General features: G+C 41.1%; 1 protein-coding gene across 1 annotated transcript in view; it reads left to right on the forward strand.

The window, feature by feature from the left end:
- The window catches only part of arid3c (AT rich interactive domain 3C (BRIGHT-like)), a 93,205-nt gene that overhangs the window by 56,109 nt on the left and 22,865 nt on the right, over positions 1–14,231 (forward strand). The window contains exon 3 of the mRNA XM_053421807.1: positions 9,201–9,273. Within this exon, the coding sequence (XP_053277782.1) occupies positions 9,201–9,273 (73 nt within the window). The remainder of the gene's footprint in view (positions 1–9,200; positions 9,274–14,231) is intronic.

Here is a 14,231-nt window from a genome sequence, read left to right on the forward strand (position 1 = left end):
TCAATCTGTCATTATCATCAGGTTATGTACCACAGTCTTTTAAAATAGCTGTCATCAAACCCCTACTCAAAAGACCCAGAGGTTTTATCCAATTACAGGCCAATATCTAATCTCCCCTTCATGTCTAAAATCTTAGAAACAGTTTTAGCCAATCAGCTGTGTGAGTTTCTCCAGGAAAATAATATATATGAAGACTTTCAGTCGGGGTTTAGAGCCAATCATAGTACAGAGACAGCCTCGGCAAAAGTCACTAATGACCTTTTAATAGCCTCAGATCAGGGACTTGTGTCTGTCCTCGTTCTGTTAGATCTCAGTGCAGCATTCGACACAATTGACCATCAAATTTTATTACAAAGACTCAAACAGTTAATTAACATTAATGGAACCGCCCTTAACTGGTTTAAATCTTTTTTTTCTGATCGCTCCCAATTTGTGCAAATTAATGATGAGTCATCTGTGCGCACCAAAGTTAACCATGGTGTTCCACAGGGCTCTGTGCTCGGCCCAATTTTATTCTCATTATATATGCTTCCACTAGGAAACATTATCAGGACACACTCGGTAAATTTCCACTGCTATGCGGATGACACCCAGTTATATTTGTCAATAAAACCTGAACAAAGTAATCAATTAACTAGACTTCGAACATGTCTCAAGGACATAAAAACCTGGATGACCCGCAATTTTCTCTTATTAAACTCAGACAAAACAGAGGTTATAATACTTGGCCCCAAACACCTTAGAGATACATTATCTAATGATATAGCTGCGCTAGACGACATTGCCCTTGCTTCCAATGAAACAGTCAGGAACTTGGGAGTGATCTTCGATCCTGATTCATCCTTTAATAGTCAAATTTCTAGGACCGCTTTTTTCCACTTGCGTAATATTAAAAAAATTAGACATGTCCTTTCACAAAAAGATGCAGAAAAACTAGTCCACGCCTTTGTTACATCGAGACTGGACTATTGTAATTAATTATTATCAAGCTCCAGCAGTAAGTCGTTAAAGACGACTTACTGCTGGAGCTTGATAATAATTAATTACAATAGTAATAGTAATAATACCTAAAAAGAAGAGAGCACATTTCTCCAGTATTAGCATCGCTACACTGGCTTCCAGTTAAATCTAGAATAGAATTAAAAATTCTTCTCCTCACCTTCAAGGCCCTTAATAATATAGCGCCTTTTTACCTTGAAGAGCTGTTAGTACCTTATAAACCCACTAGAGCACTCCGCTCCCAGAATTCAAGCCTACCCTAAAGTCTCTAAAAGTAGAGTAGGAGCCAGAGCTTTTAGCCATCAAGCCCCTCGGCTGTGGAATAATCTACAACTTTCAGTTCGGGAGGCAGACACCATCTTTTCGTTTAAGTATAACTAACTATAACCTTCCTTTTTGATAAAGCTTATAGTTAGAGCTAATTAGTGCGCCAGAACGTTACTTGTTCTATTTTATGACACATGACACACGGAGCTTCTCTTTCCAGAAGCTGGCCTCCTCTATCACCCGCAGATCCAGGGCCTCTGTGGCCGCACCATGGATTGCGGTTTGTGGATCGCGCACCGGGGGTCGCAGTGTTGGATCCAGTGTGGCGGATTCTGAGTTATGTGGGCTGATCGTGGTGCTGGTGGCGGACCCTGTGTCGCGTTGGCATTGGGCACGGGCGGTGGAGGCTCGTGATGGGTCCTGGTGGGCGGCGGTGCACGGTGACTGAGGACTGGAGTGGCGTCTGGTCTGGATGGTGGATCGTGGTCTGGATGGTTGCTGAGCATGGACTGTGATTGCAGCGGGACTGCTTGGCATGTCATGTTGGGGTTGTCCTTCGGGATGTCTACCCTCATCAAATGCTGCTAGAGACTTTGATTATTGATGATGTTTTCCTACATGTGGCATCTATTGCACTTCTGTCCGTCCTGGGAGAGGGATCCCTCACATGTGGCTCTCTCTGAGGTTTCTACGTATTTTTACCCTGTTAAAAGGGTTTTTAGTAGTTTTTCCTTACTCTTGCTGAGGGTTAAGGACAGAGGATGTCACACCCTGTTAAAGCCCTATGAGATGAATTGTAATTTGTGAATATGGGCTATACAAATACAATTTGATTGATTGATTGATTGATGGGAGAGCCTGTTCTGCGGTGAAACGCGCTTGATGGGACATCGTGACCTGGTCAGGGAGAACGGCACACGGAGAAACACATCAGCTTCTCTATGGGTCTAAATGACCCCACAAAGACACACTCTGGGTAGCTGGTTACTCCTCAGGTTTAAAAGGGAGAAGAAAAAGCTATCAAGAGGGAGAGAAACTAACCTGCACACAGAGACTGAAGAGACAAGGGCTGAGCCGAACCAAGCCAATGGATAGGGTTTTGTCTTGGACATTTTAAGTTGAGTGAATTTATGTTTATTCTGCTGCAAATAAATAATGTTTAGTGGCAACTGCTTGGTGTCTGGCTGTGGTTGGGAGACCCCCCTTGAAATGTTTTTTACCACATTATTTTTAAATGTATTTTTATATTTATGCTTGCACTAACACACATCAGCAAATGTCTTTTCTTTCTCTCTCTCTCTCTCTCTCTCTCTCTCTCTCAAACACACACAAGTATGTATGAGAAAGAGTAGTGCGTACGCACAAAGACAGGAGTTTAGTTGACTGCTGTAGAGTTGAGAAGATATTTACAGATTCTGACTTTTCAGATCAACAAAATGTCCTTATAACACAACCGAAGCCTCATTCAATCAAAGTAATCTACACAACCAGATACATCTTTATTTTCGTCAAAAAGAGGATAAATCCGATCAAACATGCAACAATGCATTTAATTGTCTCTTCTTGGTCAGACCAGAAATCTTTCTTTTTTGACAAATATATTTAAACATAATTTTAATGATAATTAATAACTCCACCCCTGTGTTGGGTCGCCAAAATCAATACAGACATACATGATTCCCTCTTGATGAGACTTCAATCCTCATCTTGGAATGGATTTTGATGAAACTTTGTGGAAGGATGCAGTATGGATCACAGAACAAACCATTAGTTATTATAATTACATTATTGATTATTATCGTTGGTGCAGATCTGGATCAGGGAGAGGATTTAAGAAAAAAAATTCACTATCTTTAACAGTGTGAGATGGGACGTTTTGTAACATTAATGTTGATTTAGTTAGAAAACAATTCATGGATTTGATGATAAAATTCAGGCATCTTGAGGGGGCTGCTTTCTTTACAAATCCTTTTTTTTACTAGTTTCACATTATCCTGATTTGGGGAGGGAGGGATGGAGGCTCCGGAGCCTCTCACTTGGACATTTTCATTCTCACATACAGCGTGTGAGTATAATTTCACGAGATTATCCAGAGTTCAGTGCAGGTCTGAAAGCAGTTCACTAGTTTGTGCCATGTGGTGCAGATCCAAATATAAAAAGTTAATTTAAATATAGTTTCATTAGGGGACTGTTGGGCCTTTGTGGAGGTATGTGCTCTCTTAGTGTCCTTATAGTTGCCTCTGTTGGCACATGTTTGTCATTGTCTCTGCACATGTGCCTTTGCACTCAAAGGTCCTCACAATTGATCCAGTGGTATTGTCATCTGCAGTGCATTTGTGCACTTAACATTTTTGAAACCACTTGCTGTTTCTTTACCTTTCGATATTCCCTCCACCACAGACCACCTGATGTGCAGCACTCATAGTGCGCTCACGACTCCCCCTCCCCCCACAAAAATACACATGTACCCCCTCTAGAACCTTCCCCTTTACAAACCCCAAACCCCCTACAGTTTCCTCCTGAGCGCTGACCTGCACTGGTCCTTTAATATTTGTGACAGCTAATATACTTCTAAATGATCAGTTATTATCACAGGGGCATCGTCCATAGGGCTCAACTGATTCAAAAGGTCATTCCTCTGTCTCTCAGTATTGATTAATTGGGCCTGTTAACATGGCTGTGAGCCTTATTGAAAGTGAACATTGCCACTAACATATTTCCATCAGCTCTATGTGGCTGTACAAGCTCATTTAAAAGCTTCTTTGACTCTGCCTCTGCTCCAGTGAATAAGGCAGAATGAGGAGCATTATAGATATGCCAATAAGGAAACTAATGTTACTAAAACCTACTAAGGGCATCAGGCAAGATGGAAACAAGGATATGTTGAGATATTATATATATTGCATTTTCAGTCTTTACATGTAGATTGGAAAAAAACATAATCCGATTATTTTGGACAATATCGAAATCGCGATTATTGAAACGATTATTAATGTGCCCTTATTCTGAAGTTTATGCTTTATTCTTTAAATGACTGGACCGGAAGTACCAGTCACTTCCGGTTCCGGTAAATCGAAATGTCCCCCATCTGCCCTCCCACTACAAGCACACAGACAGAGAGAGAAAGAGAGGGGTGGGGGATGGCCTCATGGATATGAGGACCATCATCATTCACTCCCGAACCCCGACATTGAACGGATTACATATAACAAAAAGCGGAGAATCGCGGGTCCGGTGTGAACAGTCAGGCGGCTGCGCCCTGGAGAATGGCCGCTACATTGTGAGGTGCTGCTGCTCGTCGGATTCTTCAAATCCGAAGTGTTCCCATTAATGAGAAGTTTTTTACCCTTTTTGTCGATTAAACGGGGCTGCCCTCCCTCTGCCATTTTCCACTCACGCTGTTTTTTAAATACCGCCAGTCACCACTTTACAGCTGCTTGAGAGTAAGTGCCAGTCAGCTGGGCCGCGTTGAATGCTTGGGAGGAAGGACTGAATTGCGCATTCGCGTCTCTTTCGAAAAAAATGGCAAATAATCGTTTCAAGTCGATTATAGTGGTTTGGAGATCGTTTGACCCAATAATCGTAATCAGAATTAAATTTCGATAAATCGAGCAGCCCTACTGCAATGTGATCAAAAGAGCTCAATGCACTAAGATCTCCACTCCGTTATTGTTATTCAAATCACATTTAGACTGATTAAAACCTTTAGTGAGCATTGGAAGTGAAGCACACATACCCTGCAAAAACCCAATTTTGCAGGGTATTTCCTACACAGAGCATTGCTAGGTGGCAGGCTCTCTCAAATTCCGTGCTGCCTCCCAACATAATTCTAGTACACCACGGCTATTTATAAAATTTATTTTAAATTCTTATTTTTTTGGAAAACATTTTATGTTGAAAGCTCTCATGAGTTTACGGGCAAGCAGGAGCATTGTACTGTTAACATATTATTTTCTTAACCTAATTATATTCAACATTTTATACAGGCTTTTTTGTCTCAGAATGATGGAGGGGTGTCACCCCATTGCCCTGTAATAACCAGCCACTACTCGTTATAATAAAGTAATCTTTCCTTATCTCAAGTGAGTGTGCTTGAGAGAGGGGGGGGGGAGCGGGATGCCTGAATGCACGTGCTGTTGTGAAAAAAGATTTAAATCGTTAAGAAAAGTCTTGATCATCATGGGATGATCAGTGTTGATATTGTGGTGTTATTTCAAACATATCAACATTTAAACTATATAAAAACTATAAAAGAGCTAGGCAAACGTGATTATTACAAGTTTCCACAGTAGAATAGAGTCTGGAGGAGGTTGAGCAAGATTTGACGGAGCCGCCTCGCAATCCTCTGTTCTTTCGCTGTTCTCTTCTTCCCACAATAATTAATTGACAGAAGTAGTCCACGGGCCCAGACCTGAAATTTCACATATCGGTACCATCTGGGTGGGTAAATTCTAGTTGCTATGCGGAAAGATGAATTGTCCAGTCATCATGTATATCTGTACCATTATACTATTATCGCGTCTCCATTGAAATAAACCCACCAACAAATACTTTTAATGGCCTCCTATGTACTGGAACAGTTCACATTATCAATTGTATAAGGATATATAGTCTACTTTTGCGAAATTTGCAGTTTCAAATAATAATATTTAGTGTTTTTTTTCTTCAAATACAATATTAAGTTAAATGTAACTAAATAAGTCCCTTAGTTCGTAAATAATCAACCTAGGCCACTAGGCCACAATAATTATGTTGAAACTACACATGATACAGGCAAACAATGTTGTGGCATGTAAAGAAGTTTTGTTTTATTTTTCTTATTACTTGTACTTCAAAACACACATTACATGTACAACTGTTTAATTAGTGGTCTGAAAGGGCATATGTCTGGAGGATGCTACACTTGTACACCATGCTCACTTAACATCAATTGGCATGTTCTATGATTTTACGGCGAACGGAAGAAGAATGTGCTTAGCTGGTTTTACATTGCCAGCTGTGACGGCAAAGACCAAGTCACTACCAAAAGAGGTGGCAAGTCGTTTTACTTTCTCAGATGGCTTTGTGCACTTAAAGTCCCCGGTCAGCAGTGTTTGCAGGAACTGAGTGACCGATTCAGGAATAATGTTTTCATCCTGCTCTTTATCAGGTGGCCACCATTGACTGATGTCTTGCTTCTTGATCTCATTCCTCAACTGCAATGCTACCTTCTTCACAGAATACCCAGCTTCGATGGCCCTGGCATGGTGCAGCTCCATTTTCAAGGAGTATGTGGTTTTGGCAAGCTCACTCATTGTTTGGCAGTCTGGGTACAGAAGTAGCCTTCCCTTGTCGTCAGATAAGATGCCGATGGACCCTGCCAGCTCAGTCTCCAACTTGAAACGAAGATGTTTCTTGGTCGAGTCTTTGACCTGGCTGAAACCAAGAGATTCCATTAACGACACTAGTCTTGACGTCAGGTCTGTCATGGGTCTTATCTCTGGATTGGAAAAGAGTTCATTCCTGATAAATGCAAGCAGTTCCTCATGGGCATGTTTCTCTTCTGCCTTATACTGTGTTTCTGCATTCTCTCCTTGTCCCATTCCACCAGAACTTGCAACAGACTCACCACGCGTGTATCAATGGTAGTAGGACCTATGGTAATGCCCCTCAGCAGCAGCAAGTTCTCTACTCGTGATAGCAAGTATCCTCTGGTCGAGTTTGCTGGTTGCAGCTGTTCTGATATGATCATCAGCGCGCAACTCTGAACAAATATGAGCGGTTCCCTGGGGTTTTGACTCTTCTGGTATTTACTTTTTTTCTGACAGAATATACAATGATCTTCAAGTACCCTTGAAGTTCTCGGGGCATCTCTAGATGATCTTCTTGCAAGTGGTTCTGCAGGCTCAACAGAGGCAGCTTTTTTGGTGAATGAGTCCAGGAGCGGCATTTCCGATGGTATTGAACTGGGGGTACCTCACCCAGGCCTTCGTCAAGGTCCAAAATTGGGGCATGTTGCCGGATTTGTGCTGCCTTCAGTAAAGTCAGCCACGATTCTAGATTCTAGGGTGACACTAGGTTGGAGTCATCACTGGAGCAATGGATGATGCACGTCATCCCTGCCTGCTTCCTAGGCTTGCTGCTGGTTTCTTCCATCATTCCTTCAGGACTGAAACTTAAGTTTTCTTTTCTCTTCTGTCAGAAGCTGAAAGTAAATGCTCAACTGCGCACGATTGTGGTGAACCGAATAGAACAATGTACTGTACATAGTATGTGTATATCAACAAACATGTATGAAAAATCTAAATTTATTCTTTTCATTAGTTGCAACATTTGACTTATACAAATAATTTAGTTAATGACCAAAATTATATCACTATTAAGATGATATTAGCACGTTATCGATTTGGGCGAATTTCCCTAAAGCACTGATCAGTGAAAACAGTAATATAGCCCTAAAATATGAAAAGCTGCTTTTAATCATATATTAATAGACTCATATCAGTCCTACAAACAACTTAGTATAGGTAAAGTTTTGCCCCCCCAGATGTTACCAATATGTGGTCTGGCCCATGGACTAAAGTAACTGTCAATGACCTGAATATCTTTTATTTATTATCAAGGGCAGCTGTGCTCCATCTGAGTGGTCAAATATATTGACATTCAGAGCGTGAATGCATGGCACATGGAACATGACACACAATGGCTGTGTGTGTATGAGAAGGTAAACTGTATCATGATTGCAGGCAATGTCGGTTGTAAGATATGCTGTAAGTTATTTATAAGTTACAGAAGCTGCAGGTTATGATCAAACCATGCATCTCTACAGTGTGCTGAGAATAGAAGTTCCCGAACCACATCTGTTTCTGAAGCAGTGTCCCTCCACTGGCAATTCACAGATTTTATCAACAAAAAAACAATTACAATTGCTTGGTTTTGGTTTTGTATTTATATAGCGCTTTTCTTGTCTTGATGACCACTCAAAGCACTTTACAGTACAGAATATCAATTACATCTGATATAGTTTTATTATTAATTTTATTATTCTTTGAATGTTGGAGATCGAGCCGCAAACCTTTTGGTTAGAGAACATCTCACTCTACCCCTCCTTAGACACATCAATTGGCAAAGCCAATTCATTTTTGAAAATTATGTTATAAGATATAATGTGGTATAAGTTGTTAATCATAATAAACTGCAAAAACAACATTTCTAGGTTTAGCTTATTTAGGATGGATGTACCTAATGAATTAACAAACAGAATAGCCGGATTGGTCTTACTTGCGCACAATAACAGCCAGTAATTCAGACCACTGTCAACAGTAGCTTAATTATCATTAGCAGCAGCTTTTATACATCGGTGATGAAAGTTTATGGTCCCAATCATAGACTGTATACAAATATGGATGACATGATGGCACCCCAAAGAAACCAAAGCAGTTCCCTGATGGCTGGCTGCAGCATAGGTCTTAACACCAGCCTCCCCCATGTTAAGCAGATCAATTATCGACCAAACTATAAAGTAAAAATACACATCAAATAATGTTTTCTCAATAATGGGTTCTGTGATCCAATTGTTCAATTTCCCAGTAAGTTTTAAATATTTATTTCATATCATAAAAATCGGCTGAAATATCATGATTTATAGCTGAGACTGTTTCGTGAGTGGTAGAGCATGTGTATCAGCAGACCATTACTACTGTGGCTTCATACCTTCTATTGCATAGACTCTGGCTTCAAATTAATCCAGATGACACCATTTATATCTGGAATATTTCGTCCCTAATTTCTAGGAGGAAGTAAAGAATTATCGTCACATTTTATATACAGTCTATGTTCATAATCCTTAATAACCACACACAGGAAACTCCCAAAACTTCACTGATGAACGATGTTGAATTTCTTTGAAGAAAATGTTAAATAAATCATTCATTGGTCCTTTCTTTCTTTTTCAGTTGTATGACTTGGATGATGATGAAAAGCGCAAAGAGTTCCTAGATGACCTTTTCAGTTTCATGCAGAAACGGGGTAAGTTATACCACTTTAGAAGATCAGGAACAAGATTAATAACAGCATTTAAGTGTTTCTCACATTTATTGGAGAAGTAGATCCTTTTTCAGACCCTTGCATATTGTGAGGAAGTTAGCACACCAGCAGATGATAAAAGGTGCAACCAGGTGACTGGATATTTTAGATTACAGTGTCATGTTGTGTTATTCAGATTTTCTTTTTCTTTACACAGTGTCCTCACCTGCCTGTCTGACTTTCAATACAATGAAACTGACTATTCTATGACTTCAACTGAATTGTCAAAACAAGCATTATAAGTAATTATGGTTTTTATTTAAAGAACAATTATTTCCATGTTTAATGAGCAATTTAAGGAATTGAAGTTGCCATTTAGGTGACACGGTCATGAAGTGTTAAGTACAAGAAGGTTCTGGATTCGAACTTGAGACAAATATTTACAAAAAAAAATCACCATATGAATATGGTTACACGAACAATGAGCTGATGACTCCAAAACCTAAAACAACATTTAAAAAAGTTTAGATTCTGCATATGGAGCCCAGATTCACAACTGGTTTCACCAGTAGAAATAAGCTTTGTCTGTATTTGAGCATAACATATTTTACTGCTACTACAAACAAAAAAAAGACTCAGACATTCCCAAAACTACAATTTCACCATAGTGGCTGTGTACTGCCAAATCTGTAGCGGTGGTCACTTGGGTTTTGAGACAGTATAGATTGTTGTTAGAGCGCTCAATTAGAGATTGATTTTTGACTTAGTGTAGGGAGACATTGTCAGTGCAGAGCAGATCTCCACTGTTAGCCTTTGACAGCTGTGATGAGAGTGGACTGCTTCAAATATCCCAATCAATGTTTCTTGAAACATCACTGTCAACGACAGTGGGCTTGGTAGGCAGAAATTCTAGTAAAATGTGTAAAATATACTGTGCTGCTTTAATATTGTAGACTTTTGGTTGACTAAATTCAATTCAAATATATTTGCACATCACAAAATCATAACAAACATAATCTCAATGCACTTACCTAGTTTTGTCGAGACCGTACAGTATATTATAAAAAAAAACGAATAGTTTTCTCAATAGGCAGTACTTTGGCGACTGCGGAGAGATAAATCTCCCTCATTGACTGGAAGAAACCTCTTGCAGAACAAGACTGAATTTGGGAGGACATCTGTCTCAACTGGTTTGGGTGAGCGGGGAATAATGGGAAAGGTGAAGAAAGATGTGGGGGCGACGAGGAACAGTTGTGGAATATCATATTTAATCTCTGTGTGACTGCTTGTTAATATGCAATTAAACGAGTAATATGGGTGAGTAGTGCTTGCTGCCGGCTCCAAAGAGACTCTTTCCATTTGAGAGAGAGACAGAGTTTATCATAAGGTGGCGCTATCACTATCACTGCATACACACTAATAGATCTGTTCAGGTCAGGGTTCTGATGAAGTGTGAGAAATTTGGGACAGAGGGCTCACACTTCATTTTCACACTGATCAGTAGGTGGCGCTATCACTATCACTGCATACACACTAATACATCTGTTCAGGTTTGGGCTCTGATGAAGACCCAATCAAATTGTTGTTCAAAATCATTGAAAGTTGGATATTTAAAGAGTTCAAAAGTCCCCCACTGAAAGACAAAGAAAAAGCAATATTAAAGTTCTGCCCTCACTTGGACATGAACTCACCACCTCTGAGTCACTGTCCAACTGATCTACCCACTGCACTAAAAACAGTGTTAATAAAAACCATTGAAGTAGTTAATTTAAAGAATCCCACTTTTCCCCTTTCCCCTTTGGCCCCCCTCCTCAGCGTGAGTATCTCACTAACGACCGCACCTGTATGGAAGAGAGAGTGAGAGATGGGCCTCCGGAGAACTGGTCGGAAAAAAATAAGACGTACCCTATTTTGAAATAACTAAAAACATATAGCTGCAGCCTAATAACTTAAATTATATATTTAGTTTTAAATGTGAAAAGCAGGTCAGGCTGGAGGCGGACACAGAAACTTAAGCTCGGTACAAACCACCTGAATCCTCTGCTCTGATCAAGAAGCTGCTGCGCTGATCTCTGAGCAGCTGAGACCAGAGAAACTCTGTGTTTTCACTGTTTCCATAGTTAAAAAGCAGCCGGTGAGTCAGTGAGCGGCTTCTTCATGTGAACGAGCTCTGATCTCACTGTGTCTCTCTGAGCGAGTGAGCGGGGCGGGGGCGGAGCCTCGGGACCGGTGCGCTATCTGGGGCACACACACACACACACACACACACACACTCACTCACTCACTCACCCGCTCCTGATACTTCATGGCGGCCTGATACGATGATGTTTAAAAACATTATGTGACTTAGTCAACGACCAACATTTTCGTCTCGTCTCGTCTCGTCAACGAAAGTTAAAATAGATTTAGTCATAGTCTTTATTTTCAAAGATCCGTTTTCATTACGTCTTCGTCTCGTCTTCATCATGGAAAAAAGATCGTTAACGAATATTTTTCGTCATAGTTTTCGTCAACGAAATGAAAACTGGTGTGTGTGTCTGTAAAAATCTCAATCCATAGATGGATTTTCCCTTGCTTAGTCGTCAACAAAGACTCAAACAGTTAATTAACATTAATGGAACCGCCCTTAACTGGTTTAAATAGTATTTTTCTGATCGCTCCCAATTCGTGCAAATTAATGATGAGTCATCTGTGCGCACCAAAGTTAACCATGGTGTTCCACAGGGCTCTGTGCTCGGCCCAATTTTATTCTCATTATATATGCTTCCACTAGGAAACATTATCAGGACACACTCGGTAAATTTCCACTGCTATGCGGATGACACCCAGTTATATTTGTCAATAAAACCTGAACAAAGTAATCAATTAACTAAACTTCAAACATGTCTCAAGGACATAAAAACCTTGTCCTTTCACAAAAAGATGCAGAAAAACTAATCCACGCCTTTGTTACATTGAGACTGGACTATTGTAATTCATTATTATCAGGCTCCAGCAGTAAGTCGTTAAAGACTCTACAGCTTGTCCAAAATGCCGCAGCACATGTCCTGACGAGAACAAAGAGAAGAGAGCACATTTCTCCAGTATTAGCATCGCTACACTGGCTTCCAGTTAAATCTAGAATAGAATTTAAAATTCTCCTCCTCACCTTCAAGGCCCTTAATAATTAAGCGCCTTTTTACCTTAAAGAGCTGTTAGTACCTTATAAACCCACTAGAGAGCTCCGCTCCAAGAATTCTAGCTTACTTGTCGTCCCTAAAGTCTCTAAAAGTAGAACGTTACTTGTTCTATTTTATGACACATGACACACGGAGCTTCTCTTTCCAGCTTCTCCTTCCTCTTCTCCATCCCTATCCCCCTTCCCCGGAATCCCTTAGCTTTATCACCCGCAGATCCAGGGCCTCTGTGGCCGCACCATGGATTGCGGTTTGTGGATCGCGCACCGGGGGTCGCGGTGGTGGACCCAGTGTGGCGGATTCTGACTCATGTGGGCTGATCGTGGTGCTGGTGGCGGACCCTGTGTCGCGTTGGCATTGGGCACGGGCGGTGGACCAGGACCGCGGTGGTGGCTCGTGATGGGTCCTGGTGGGCGGCGGTGGACGGTGACTGAGGACTGGAGTGGCGTCTGGTCTGGATGGTGGATCGTGGTCTGGATGGTTGCTGACCATGGACTGTGATTGCAGCGGGACTGCTTGGCATATCATGTTGGGGTTGTCCTTCGGGATGTCTACCCTCATCAAATGCTGCTAGAGACTTTGATTATTGATGATGTTTTCAGAGCATCTTTTTCCAGCTTGTCCTTCCTCTTCTCCATCCCTATCCCCCTTCCCCGGAATCCCTTTGCTTTATCACCCGCAGATCCAGGGCCTCTGTGGCCGCACCATGGATTGCGGTTTTTGGATCGCGCATCAGGGGTCGTGGTGGTGGATCCAGTGTGGTGGATTCTGTGTCATGTGGGCTGATCGTGGTGCTGGTGGCGGACCCTGTGTCGCGTTGGCATTGGGTATGGGCATTGGACCAGGACCACGGCTCGTGGTGGGTCCTGGTGGGCGGCGGTGGACGGTGACTGAGGACTGGAATGGCTTCTGGTCTGGATGGTGGATCGTGGTCCTGCTGTTTGCTGACCATGGACTGTGATAGCAGCGGGACTGCTTGGCATGCCATGTTGGTTTTATCCTTCGGGATATTTACCCTCATCAATGCTGCTAAAAACTTAAATCTGGATGATGTTTTCCTACACGTGGCATCTATTGCACTTCTGTCCGTCCTGGGAGAGGGATCCCTCACATGTGTCTCTCTCTGAGGTTTCTATGTATTTTTACCCTGTTAAAAGGGTTTTTAGTAGTTTTTCCTTACTCTTGCTGATGGTTAAGGACAGAGGATGTCACACCCTGTTAAAGCCCTATGAGATGAATTGTAATTTGTGAATATGGGCTATACAAATACAATTTGATTGATTGATTGATTGAACAAAGGTATGGGTCGCAAAACAATTTATATTCATAACTGATCAAGCTATCAAGACAATCTGAAGCTTATGGTTATTAGAAAGTTATTCCACATCATATGCTATCAAATGGAGTGCCGAATGAAGAGTCTGAAAGAAGTCAGAATAGGATTTCATGCATTGTTAGTAAAGCATTTTTCCGGGTATCTTGTATGGACACGACCTAAAGCTTTACAACATTAGTCATGATAATATGGAAGGAATGATGTCTTCATGACATCACTATGCAATAAAAAAATGTCATCATATTCAAAGGTGTAATAAGACATTCACTTTTGATACAAATAGTACATAATCTATCGCTTATTCATATTTATTTTATCAACCATTAAATTTCCATAATGTGGTAAATGAAGTTACGATGACGATGAAAATATAAATAATATAATTGTAGGGGTCGAGGGAATCACGGAGTCCGAAGATCTTCTTGTTTTGTGCGTCTCTCGGCGTGCGT

The sequence above is a fragment of the Pleuronectes platessa genome, chromosome 4 (genome assembly GCF_947347685.1).
Source record: "Pleuronectes platessa chromosome 4, fPlePla1.1, whole genome shotgun sequence".
Classification (NCBI taxonomy): Eukaryota; Metazoa; Chordata; class Actinopteri; order Pleuronectiformes; family Pleuronectidae; genus Pleuronectes; species Pleuronectes platessa.